This window comes from Mesoplodon densirostris, chromosome 6, assembly GCF_025265405.1.
Source record: "Mesoplodon densirostris isolate mMesDen1 chromosome 6, mMesDen1 primary haplotype, whole genome shotgun sequence".
NCBI classification, from domain to species: Eukaryota; Metazoa; Chordata; class Mammalia; order Artiodactyla; family Ziphiidae; genus Mesoplodon; species Mesoplodon densirostris.
This window is the reverse complement of record NC_082666.1, coordinates 70,664,916-70,678,019: the sequence shown is the minus strand read 5'-3', so window position 1 is coordinate 70,678,019 and position 13,104 is coordinate 70,664,916. Positions and strand designations below refer to the sequence as shown.

The 13,104-nt window shown below is 36.0% G+C and overlaps 1 protein-coding gene across 4 annotated transcripts in view; it reads right to left on the bottom strand.

Moving 5' to 3' along the window:
- Window positions 1-13,104, bottom strand: part of BRD10 (bromodomain containing 10) — a 108,209-nt gene that overhangs the window by 32,472 nt on the left and 62,633 nt on the right. For all 4 annotated transcript variants that reach the window (XM_060102182.1, XM_060102183.1, XM_060102184.1 and 1 more), the window contains one exon: window positions 10,542-10,621. In XM_060102182.1, coding sequence (XP_059958165.1) covers window positions 10,542-10,621 — 80 coding nt within the window. The remainder of the gene's footprint in view (window positions 1-10,541; window positions 10,622-13,104) is intronic.

Genomic DNA, 13,104 nt, shown 5'->3' with positions numbered 1-13,104 from the left:
AATAAAGTCCAAGAAGCACAGAGGGTCACATACAGGATAAATGAAAGGAGAAACACTCCAAGACACGTATTAATCAAACTATCAAAAATTAAATACAAAGAAAAAATATTAAAAGCAGCAAGGAAAAAGTAATAATTAACATACAAGCGAATCCCCATGAGGTTAACAGCAGATCTTCCAGCAGAAACTCTGCAAACCAGAGCAAGCGGCAGGACATATTTAAAGTGATGAAAGGGAAAAACCTACAACCAAGATTACTCTACCCAGCAAGGATCTCATTCAGATTTGATGGAGAAATTAAAACCTTTACAATCAAGCAAAAGCTAAGAGAATTCAGCATCACCAAACCAGCTTTACAACAAATGAAAAAGGAACTTCTCGAGGGAGGAAACACAAGAGAAGGAAGAGACCTACAATAAAAAACCCAAAACAATTAAGAAAATTGGAAGAGGAACATACATATCGATAACTACTTTAAATGTAAATAGATTAATGCTCCCACCAACAGACATAGACTGGCTGAACAGATATAAAAACAAGACCTGTATATATGCTGTCTACAAGAGACCAACTTCAGACCTAGGGACACATACAGACTAAATGTGAGGGGATGTAAAAGATATTCCATGCAAATGGAAATCAAAAGAAAGCTGGAGTAGCAAGTCTCATATCAGACAAAATAGACTGTAAAATAAAGACTATTACAAGAGACAAAGAAGGACACTACAGAATGATCAAGGGATCAATCCAAGAAGAAGATATAACAATTGTAAATATTTATGCACCCAACATAGGAGTACCTCAATACATAAGGCAATGCTAACAGCCATAAATGAGGAAATTGACAGTAACACAATCATAGCAGGGGACTCTAACACCCCACTTTCACCAATGGACAGATCATCCAAAATGAAAATAAATACGGAAACACAGCTTTAAACAATACATTAAACAAGATGGACTTAACTGATATCTATAGGATATTCCATCCAAAAACAACAGAATGCACTTTGTTCTCAAGTGCTCATGGAACATTCTCCAGGATAGATCATATCTTGGGTCACAAATCAAGGCTTGCTAAATTTAAGAAAATTGAAATCGTATCAAGTATCTTTTCCGACCACAATGCTATGAGACTAGATATCAATTACAGGAAAAAATCTGTAAAAAATAAAAACACATGGAGGCTAAACAATACACTACTAAATAACCAAGAGATCACTGAAGAAATTCATGAGGAGATCAAAAAATACCTAGAAACAAATGACAATGAAAACACAATGACCCAAAACCTATGGGATGCAGCAAAAGCAGTCCTAAGAGGGAAGTTTATAGTGATACAATCCTCCCTCAAGAAACAAGAAAAATATCAAATAAACAACCTAAACTTCCACATAAAGCAATAAGAGAAAGAAGAACAAAAACCCCCCAAAGTTAGCAGAAGGAAAGAAACCATAAAGATCAGATCAGAAATAAATGAAAAAAGAAATGAAGGAAACGATAGCAAAGATCAATAAAACTAAAAGCTGGTTCTTTGAGAAGATAAACAAAATTAATAAACCACTAGCCAGACTCATCAAGAAAAACAGGGAGAAGACTCAAATCAATAAAATTAGATATGAAAAAGGAGAAGTAACAACTGACACTGCAGAAATACAAAAGATCATGAGAGATTACTACAAGCAACCATATGCCAATAAAATGGACAACCTGGAAAAAATGGACAAATTCTTAGAAAAGCACAACCTTCTGAGACTGAACTGAGAAGAAATAGAAAATATAAGCAGACCAATCACAAGCACTGAAATTGAGACTGTGATTAAAAATCTTACAACAAACAAAAGCCCAGGACCAGATGGCTTCACAGGCAAATTCTATCAAACATTTAGAGAAGAGCTAACACCTATCCTTCTCAAACTCTTCCAAAATATAGCAGAGGGAGGAACACTCCCAAACTCATTCTACAAGGCCACCATCACCCTGATACCAAAACCAGACAAAGATGTCACAAAGAAAGAAAACTATAGGCCAATATCACTGATGAACATAGATGCAAAAATCCTCAACAAAATACTAGCAAACAGAATCCAACAGCACATTAAAAGGAACATACACCATGATCAAGTTGGGTTTATCCCAGGAATGCAAGGATTCTTCAATATACGCAAATCAGTGTGATAAACCATATTAACAAGTTGAAGGAGTAAAACCATATGATCATCTCAATAGATGTAGAGAAAGCTTTCAACAAAATTCAACACCTATTTATGATAAAAACCCTCCAGAAAGTAGGCACAGAGGGAACCTCCCTCAACATAATAAAGGCCATATATGACAAATCCACAGCCAGCATCGTTTTCAATGGTGAAAAACTGAAACCATTTCCCCCAAGATCAGGAACAAGAGAAGGTTGCCCACTCTCACCACTATTATTCAACAGAGTTTTGGAAGTTTCAGTCACAGCAATCAGAGAAGAAAAAGAAATAAAAGGAATTCAAATCAGAAAAGAAGAAGTAAAGCTGTCACTGTTGGCAGATGACATGATACTATACACAGAAAATCCTAAAGATGCTACCAGAAAACTACTAGAGCTAATCAATGAATTTGGTAAAGCAGCAGGATACAAATTTTTTGGTTGTTGTTGCAAGTTAAGTGTTATTTATTTATCTATTTATTTATTTTCCAGTATACAAAATTAATGCACAGAAATCTCTTGCATTCCTATATACTAATGATGAAAAATCGGAAAGAGAAATTAAGGAAACACTCCCATTTACCACTGCAACAAAAAGAATAAAATAACTGGTAATAAACCTACCTAAGGAGACAAAAGACCTGCATGCAGAAGGCTAGAAGACACTGATGAAATAAATTAAAGATGATACAAATAGATGGAGAGATATACCATATTTTTGGATTTGGAAGAATCAACACTGTGAAAATGACTATATTACCCAAAGCAATCTACAGATTCAATGCAATCCCTATCAAACTACCAATGACATTTTTCACAGAACTAGAACAAAAAACTTCACAATTTGTATGGAAACACAAAAGACCCCAAATAGCCAAAGCAATCTTGAGAAAGAAAAATGGGGCTGGAGGAATCAGGCTCCCTGACTTCAGACGATACTACAAAGGTACAGTAATCAAGACAGTATGGTACTGACACAAAAACAGAAATATAGATCAATGGAACAGGACAGAAAGCCCAGAGATAAATCCATGCACATACGGTCACCTTATTTTTGATAAAGGAGGCAGGAATATACAATGGAGAAAAGACAGCCTCTTCAGTAAGTGGTGCTGGGAAAACTGGACAGGGACATGTAAAAGTATGAGATTAGATCACTCCCTAACACCATACACAAAAATAAGCTCAAAATGGATTAAAGACCTAAATGTAAGGCCAGAAACTATCAAACTCTTAGAGGAAAACATAGGCAGAACACTCTATGACATAAATCACAGCAAGAACCTTTTTGACCCACCTCCTAGAGAAATGGAAATAAAAACAAGAAGAAACAAATGGGACCTAATGAAACTTCAAAGCTTTTGCACAGCAAAGGAAACCATAAACAAGACGAAAAGACAACCCTCAGAATGGGAGAAAATATTTGCCAATGAAGCAACTGACAAAGGATTAATCTCCAAATTTATAAGCAGCTCATGCAGCTCAATAACAAAAAAACAAACAACCCAATCCAAAAATGGGCAGAAGACCTAAATAGACATTTCTCCAAAGAAGATATGCAGACTGGCAACAAACACATGAAAGAATGCTCAACATCATTAATCATTAGAGAAATGCAAATCAAAACTACAATGAAGGGGCTTCCCTGGTGGCGCAGTGGTTGGGAGTCCGCCTGACGATGCAGGGGACACGGGTTCGTGCCCCACTCCGAGAAGATCCCACATGCCGCGGAACGGCTGGGTTCGTGAGCCGTGGCCGCTGAGCCTGCGCGTCCGGAGCCTGTGCTCCACAACGGGAGAGGCCACAACAGTGAGAGGCCCGCGTACCACAAAAAAAGAAAAAAAAAAAAAGAAATTAATGTTTGGGCCTCCCTGGTGGCGCAGTGGTTAAGAGTCCACCTGCCGGGCTTCCCTGGTGGCGCAGTGGTTGAGAGTCCGCCTGCCGATGCAGGGGACACGGGTTCGTGCCCCTATCCCGGAAGATCCCACATGCCGTGGAGCGGCTGGGCCCGCGAGCCATGGCCGCGGAGCCTGTGTGTCCGGAGCCTGTGCTCCGCAACGGGAGAGGCCACAGCAGTGAGAGGCCCGCGTACAGCAAAAAAAAAAAAAAAAAAAAAAGAGTCCGCCTGCCGATGCAGGGGATACGGGTTCGTGCCCCGGTCTGGGAGGATCCCATATGCCGCGGAGCTGCTGGGCCCGTGAGCCATGGCCGCTGGGCCTGCGCATCCGGAGCCTGTGCTCCGCAACGGGAGAGGCCACAACAGTGAGAGGCCCGCATACCGCAAAAAGAAAAAAAAAAAAAACTACAATGAGGTATCATCTCACACCAGTCAGAATGGCCATCATCAAAAAATCTAGAAACAATAAATGCTGGAGAGGGTGTGAAGAAAAGGGAACACTCTTGCACTGCTGGTGGGAATGTGAATTGGTACAGCCACTATGGAGAACAGTATGGAGGTTCCTTAAAAAACTACAAATAGAACTACCATATGACCCAGCAATCCCACTACGGGGAATATACCCTGAGAAAACCATAATTCAAAAAGAGTCATGTACCAAAATGTTCATTGCAGCTCTATTTACAATAGCCCAGAGATGGAAACAACCTAAGTGTCCATCATCGGATGAATGGATAAAGAAGACATGGCACATATATACAATGGAATATTACTCAGCCATAAAAAGAAACGAAATTGAGCTATTTGTAATGAGGTGGATAGACCTAGAGTCTGTCATACAGAGTGAAGTCAGAAAGAGAAAGACAAATACCATATGCTAACACATATATATGGAATTTAAGTAAAAAAAAAAAAAAAGTCATGAAGAACCTAGGGGTAAAACAGGAATAAAGACACAGACCTACCTGAGAATGGACTTGAGGATATGGGGAGGGGGAAGGGTACGCTGTGACAAAGCGAGAGAGAGGCATGGACATATATACACTACCAAATGTAAGGTATATAGCTAATGGGAAGCAGCCGCATAGCACAGGGAGATCAGATCGGTGCGTTGTGACCGCCTGGAGGGGTGGGATAGCGAGTGTGGGAGGGAGGGAGACGCAAGAGGGAAGGGATATGGGAACAGATGTATATGTATAACTGATTCACTTTGTTATAAAGCAAAAACTAACACACCATTGTGAAGCAATTATACTCCAATAAAGTAAAAAAAAATTATATAAAAAAAAGATCCTTTCTGACCCACCTCTTAGGGAAATGGAAATAAAAACAACAAGAAACAAATGGGACCTAATGAAACTTAAAAGCTTTTGCGCAGCAGAGGAAAACATAAACAAGACAAAAAGACAACCCTCAGAACGGTTGAAAATATTTGCAAATGAAGCAACTGACAAAGGATTAATCTCCAAAATATACAAGCAGCTCATGCAGCTTAATATCAAAAAACAAACAACCCAATCCAAAAATGGGCAGACGACCTAAACAGACATTCCTCCAAAGAAGATATACAGATTGCCAACAAACATATGAAAGGATGCTCAACATCACTAATCATTAGAGAAGTGCAAATCAAAACTACAATGAGGTATCACCTCACACCAGTCAGAATGGCCATCACCAAAAAATCTACAAACAACTGCTGGAGAGGGTGTGGAGTAAAGGGAAACGTCTTGCACTGTTGGTGGGGATGTAAATTGATACAGTCACTATGGAGAACAGTATGGAGGTTCCTTAAAAAACTACAAATAGAAGTACCATATGACCCAGCAATCCCACTACTGGGCATATACCCTGGAAACCATAATTCAAAGAGTCATGTACAACAATGTTCATTGCAGCTCTATTTACAACAGCCAGGACATGGAAGCAACCTAAGTGTCCATCCACACATGAATGGATAAAGGAGATGTGGCACATATATACAATGGAATATTACTCAGCCATAAAAGGAAACGAAATTGAGTTATTTGTAATGAGGTGGATTGACCTAGAGTCTGTCATACAGAGTGCACTAAGTCAGAAAGAGAAAAAAAAATACTGTATGCTAACACATATATATGGAATCCAAAAGAAAAAAAATGGTTCTGAAGAACCTAGGGCCAGGACAGGAATAAAGTCACAGAAGTAGAGAATGGACTTGAGGACATGGGGAGTGGGAAGGGTAAGCTGGGAAGAAGTGAGAGAGTGGCATGGACATATACACACTATCAAATGTAAAATAGATAGCTAGTGGGAAGCAGCCACATAGCACAGGGAGATCAGCTCAGTGCTTTGTGACCACCTTGACGGGTGGGATAGGGAGGGTGGGAGGGAGACGCAAGAGGGAGGAGATATGGGAATATATGTGTATGTATAGCTGATTCACTTTGATATAAAGCAGAAACTAATATACCATTGTAAAGCAATTATACTCCAATAAAGATGTTAAAAAATATATATATATAAAGAATACTTTCTATGACTGTTATAACTGTGTACAAAAGGAGAATTCACATTATATTAGACTTCTCTCTCAAATATTAAACAAATTAAAAGGCTTCTGGGTAAAAATTAACTTTATTAAGAAAATCAATATTCACTTTTCAGTCGAAAAGTCTTACATTATAAAACTAACACAGAGGGCTTCCCTGGTGGCGCACTGGTTGAGAGTCTGCTTGCCGATGCAGGGGACGCGGGTTCGTGTCCCGGTCCGGGAAGATCCCACATGCCGCGGAGCGGCTGGGCCCGTGAGCCATGGCTGCTGAGCCTGCGCATCTGGAGCCTATGCTCCGCAACAGGAGAGGCCACAACAGTGAGAGGCCCGTGTACCACAAAAAACAAAAAACAAAAAAAATCTAACACAGAAAAACAAAAAATTATTTAATCAGTTTAACAAAGTAATCAGTAACTGTTAAATTTGACATAAAAGCTTTTATCACCAACATGCTAAAGACTAAAAATAAAAATATTTCCTAACTTTTTACAATTATTGCTAAGTAAAAAAACATGACAAGTCCCCCTATATGCCAAATGTATAACCCGACATAACACTAGAGTAGGGAGGGCTCAGCATAGGTTTTCCCTCTAATAAAATATAATGATGCAAATAATATTACCCAGTTTTTCACTTTTCAAATACTTGTAGGCTTAATGATGAAATTTCATGATTTATAAAATATGACCAAATCTGAGACTTATTTCAAGGTCTTAAGTTCCTGGAAAAAGTGGTAAAGGTCAGTAATAGATGCTCTTAAACCAACTCTTAATTGATTTTCCTACTCATAAACACAGTATTTTTTGTCTAAAGCATCTGGCATGCTTATTTGAAAAAATAAATAAGATAATAAAACAGTAAGTTCTATTATTTAATCCTCACAACAATCCTATGAGGTGGGAACTATTATTATTCCATTGTACAGATGAGGAATTGGAAGCTTTGAGCGGTTAAGTAACTTACCTAAGGTTATCAAGTTAGGGCTAAAATGGCATTCGAACCCAAGTAGCCTGGTTCCAGAATCCATATGCTTAAGCACTATCCAGATTACTGATATCCACCTAGACCCACTGAATCAAGGATGGACCCTTAGAGGATGAAACCCAGGATTTTTCATTTTTAATAAAAGTATTAAGATTATTTTTATACTATTTAAAGTTTGAGAACCACTGATATAACTCCTAGGAAAAACTGGGACATATATGATTAGTCCCATTATAATATATACACAAATATAAATACAATAGGTCTTTGACTGCTTACAATGTATACTTTAAATAGGGGTGGGATGATTATTTTTTTACACTGAGGTATAGATATTTTAGTTGTGTATATAAATAAACACGGATTCTTCCTGAAGCAAACAGGCTTATAGGTTTAATCTAGTTTTAAAAAAGTCAACAACCACTATCAAATTAAAAAGTAGCTGAGGTCAAAACAGGATTCACTTTTTTAATTCACCAGAACTTAAATACAACAACAACAACAACAACAAAAACCAACATTTCTCACAATTTAATTCCTGGATATGTTTCTGAGGTGCTAAATGTCATATTGCTAGAGCTTTTGAGAAGGAAATAAATTCAGTTCTTTGTTATATAATAACCAGTCTTCTTATATGTAGGAGTCTTTCAAATCATTAAAGAAACAAACTACATAGAATTATTATGAGAGGCAAAACTGTAAGTTTTGCATGTAACAATAAAGTTTACTAGTGACTAATACTATGTCCTATTCTTTGCTTATTTGAAGCAAATGACCTATTTCCTGGGAAATAGCTGTCAATTTTCTTTCTCAGTAATACCATGGTATTTAAATTGTAAACCAGGCATAAGAACAACTGTTCTCATAAGTCTATTTCCCAACCCTAGCCAAACACACACACACACACACACGCACACGCACACACACACCACTCTCTCACCCCCAACCCCACCTTCTTTCTAGGACACCTTAAGAACCAGGAAGAGCACTTTATTTTAAACAGTTCAATCTAGCAAAACATGTACTTTTGACCTTAAGTTTCTGAGTGGTAAGCAAATGGTCAGTAACTAACTAAAAACATCACTTAAGACAGTGTTTTTCATACATTTTTGCCCCCAACCCATGGTCAAAAATACATTTTACACTGCATGTCAGTAAACACACACAAGGGAAACCAAAGTTTTATGAAACAATATTACCCTTATTGTATTTGAAACACTCTTAAAATTTATTTTCTATTTTAACTTTGTTAGCTTAAAAAAGAAATGCTGGTCATGCAATCCACTAAGCTCATTTCATGCCTCACTAATGAATACCACCTGCAATTAAAAAAAACAACAAAAACTGTCTATGCTGTCTATGCCACTTATTACATATAAAAATCCATCCATTAATACAGGGATGAAGGCGAATATCAACAGTGGACCAGACCTATTCTGAGATCCATACTGCCAGGACGAATACTTTGAGGGATTAAGGAAAAAAATGAGTGGGAGAAATAGCAAAGGCTAGCATGAAATCAGTGTAAGAATGAATGACAATATACTATTATAGCATTAAATAACACACACAAGCAATGGTAGAAAGGCCTCTAAGTAAACAGTAAATACACTTTTTGTTTTTAACTGAATATGCTGGAACCAAGGTTACTTTATATTAAAAGGATTTTGTAGAAATGGTTGTAATTCATCCTAAGGATGTCATTAAAAATACTCTAGGTGGGAGGGAGACGCAAAAGGGAGGGGATATGGGAACATATGTATATGTATAACTGATTAAATTTGTAAAAAAAAAAAAATAATAATAATAATAATAATAATAATAATAATAATGTGTTCCTTGACATTTCCAGGGACTGAGGAGTAAGTTTAATAATAAAAAGCATTTAGACTATTAAAATAATCATTTATTAATAAATAATATGTATAAAAAAAAAATACTCTAAAATACCAAAAGAAAAATATGTCCATTTTCTTTTACCGTTCATTTAAAAGTATTAAATTTTACCAATTAGTAGCTTCCATAAAAAACACTTCCAAAATAGAATTTTTACTGAAAAAAAGATATGTCTACATTTTTGGATACAGGTAACTGTTAAACTCACATTACATATTATCAATATTTTCACAGTTATTACTCCTTTACTTTCTTCTTTAGTTTTGAGACTCACAGAAATTCATTTTAATATCACTTTTTTTTGGCAATTAAGTGTTAATTTTATAACCTAAACCAGAAATAGATTGGACACGCTAATACAAAGAAAAATTTTAAAGAAATAGTCATTTGTTGTAGAAACTCATCTTTTATAAAGTAGAAAATAAAAGTATTATTTAACTAGGGTGAACTTCTCTGCTTGTTCTAGTATCAGCTACAAACAGAAAACTCTTCACATAATCAGACAGCAGTACATACAAGCACTTTTTTCTTTTTGCAGAAATGTTTAAAAACAATTCAATTAATGTTTACTTAATATTTTCTCTGAAGTTCATATATAGCTGTGTTAAAAGTTTTGTTTTTTAAGTTAGTAACTCTCCTATTTCTATAGTGCCCAAATAAATTAAAATAAAATGGATTACCTACACAATGCTACCATGTACAAATTTTAGTTAGTTCTTGGAAGACTTTCATCTACACATTTACTTGATACATATATATATATTTCTATTAAACTACTTCTACAAAACAGTATAGCGTACAGAAAACCACAGAGATTTTTGACTATCAGGAAACAAAAAGAGAGGTAAAAATTTTTGAAATACTAGCAGATTAAATTTTAGCTATATCTACACTTGCAGGGAAAAAATCATAGTTGGAAACATCTCATTAAAAGTATTGTGTGTTATGGCGGAATTCAGCCAATCTCTGAGGAACAATATAAACACTGAAACAAAAACTTAAACTAAAAAATATTGAGACAAAATTGAAACATTTACCTGAAATTCTGGTACAGTAGGTGACTTTGTGACAGTTTTCCTCTTCTTTGTGATTGCTTTTTTAGATATGGATTTTTTTCCTTTCAAGATTAAAAGAGAAAAGCTTCATAATGCTGTTTATAGCACTTCATTAACAAAAACCAAATTACATAGAACCTTGAAAGTTAAATTATAACTAACAGATGGCTTCTAGTGAGTCAAATAAAAATGATGAATCAAAACAAGCCCCAGCAAAAGCAAACATTAAACTATAACTACCTGTAACAGACATATTAACAAATGTTGTTTTCTTTCTATAAGAACCAAACTATTATAATCTCCAATGTGTTGCACAGTACCAGAATTTATTACAATAAGATTTGGCAAAAAAGTCATATTACTACTGCTTAGTTAAAATCTAATTCACAACTTAAAATGAGGTTACATAAGAAAAAACCTTACCTTTAACAATGACTTCTGTAGTCAGGAACTTGCATAGAACTATATACTCTGAAGACTATGGCCTTTATTCAACCTAATGTGAAAATCCTCTCAGTAGCTTAGGAAACAGGATTTTCCTTCTATCCCTTTAGTTCTGCACTCACTTAATGGGCTGCCGTTGGCAGTATTCGATAACCAGTTTTAAAACAAGGTAAACATCTCCCTTTAAAGTGCACCTAGTCATTTATACAATCAGAAATCACTAGGAAAAATAAATCCACATTCTTAAAGAAATCTATTTCATAGCATAAAGTACATATAATCTAAAATATGTATTTAACCAGACAAAAGAAATATGTACATACATATAGCCTCTATTTTCTAGTAAGGAACATATTCAAGTAAATGTTTTTCCCCCCATTTGCAATCAGCAAAATCAATTAATAAATTGTTATTTAATCAACAAACATGAGATACAGTACAATTTATGGGGACAACAAAAAATTATAAAATGGAAACCCTGTCCTCCAAGAGTTTACAATCTATGTAGGGAATAAAAAATTAATTAGAAATACTTAAAAGTTAATTTTAGTTCACAATCATTTGTAGGCTAAAATCATCTTAAAAATTACTTTTTTTCAAAAGAGAAAATGACTAAGTACCAAAAGCAACTTTGCTATACTTCATAAACCCTATTGTTCTTTTCTAAATGTTTTCCTGCATAGATGTGACCTTCTTGCATGAAAACAGTTAATTTTATTGCAACATTTTATTCAACTCATAAGCACAATTCCAGTTTACAATATAATTATATTTTCTTCTGTATTCCTCTTTTAATCATATCACAGAACTGTAATTTGGGTCATTTCTAACTTTGACTCAATAAAATGCAAGTATACCATACTTGAACTACTGCAAATTTTCAGTTGCTGAGATTCACATGGGTTTTAGTGTTTTGTTCTACTAGGTAACAATCTGTTATTTGACATTCGCTTTTAATTAAATTTAAAAACCGAATGTAGGGACTTCCCTGGTGGTGCAGTGGTTAAGAATACACCTGCCAATGCAGGGGACATGGGTTCGAGCCCTGGTCCGCGAAGATCCCACATGCCGTGGAGCAACTGAGCCCGCGAGCCACAACTACTGAAGCCCACGCGCCTATAGCCCGTGCTCCACAAGAAGAGAAGCCATTGCAATGAGAAGCCCGCGCACCGCAATGAAGAGTAGCACCTGCTTGCCGCAACTAGAAAAAGCCCACGTGCAGCAACAAAGACCCAACACAGCCAAAAATAAATTAATTAATTTAAAAAACACTAATGTATATTTCTTTTATCACTGTTATTTGCTTATGTGCTCACACAGTACCTACACTAGAACTAAACTCATACAAAAACAAGTGGGTGGGTGGCTGCCTTAGCAATATTCAAGAAGTGATTAAATTCTTGGTATCTCTATAATACAGCTAGTTACTGATTTCTCAACTGGATGCAATAGGTACCTCTCAAGGGGACTGATAAATCTGAACACCAAAATGCCTTTCCTCTATATGCTACCTTTACTATTCTTGAAAGTTCATGGGAAAAGATTTAACTGCTTGCTGACCTAAGACAGCAATTTGAAGGAAATGAAATCCTTCCTCATTCCTATTCCCCACCCCCTCAGCACTCCTCTAACTAGCTTTTTAAAAAATAATTTGATTTTGTATTTATTTCTTTATAAGCACAACAGAGGTCACTCTTGATATTCCCAATTAATTTCATATTGTTGCCACAGAAGCACTAAACTTAGGTACTAAATTCTCAGTTAACTCTAACAGTCACTCTGTTTGACTGTAAATTAAGTAAATTAAGCAGCTGAGGTGGTTACTAGGCATCTCCTTTCATCATGTCATTAAGATACTTAAATGTTATTAAGTAACTAGAAGTAGTACTGTGCAGTAGTTTTAAGCTTGAGTTTTAGAACTAAACTACCTGGGTTGGAATATCAGTTCTAACCACCTACTAGCTGCAAGACCTTGAGCAAATTATTTTATTTCCTTGTGAAGTTTCATCATCTCTAAAATAGGGATAACGATATCACCTATGTTGTGAGAATTAAACGAGTTAAAACACGTTAAGGGCTTAGACTACCGCTAGGCACGTGG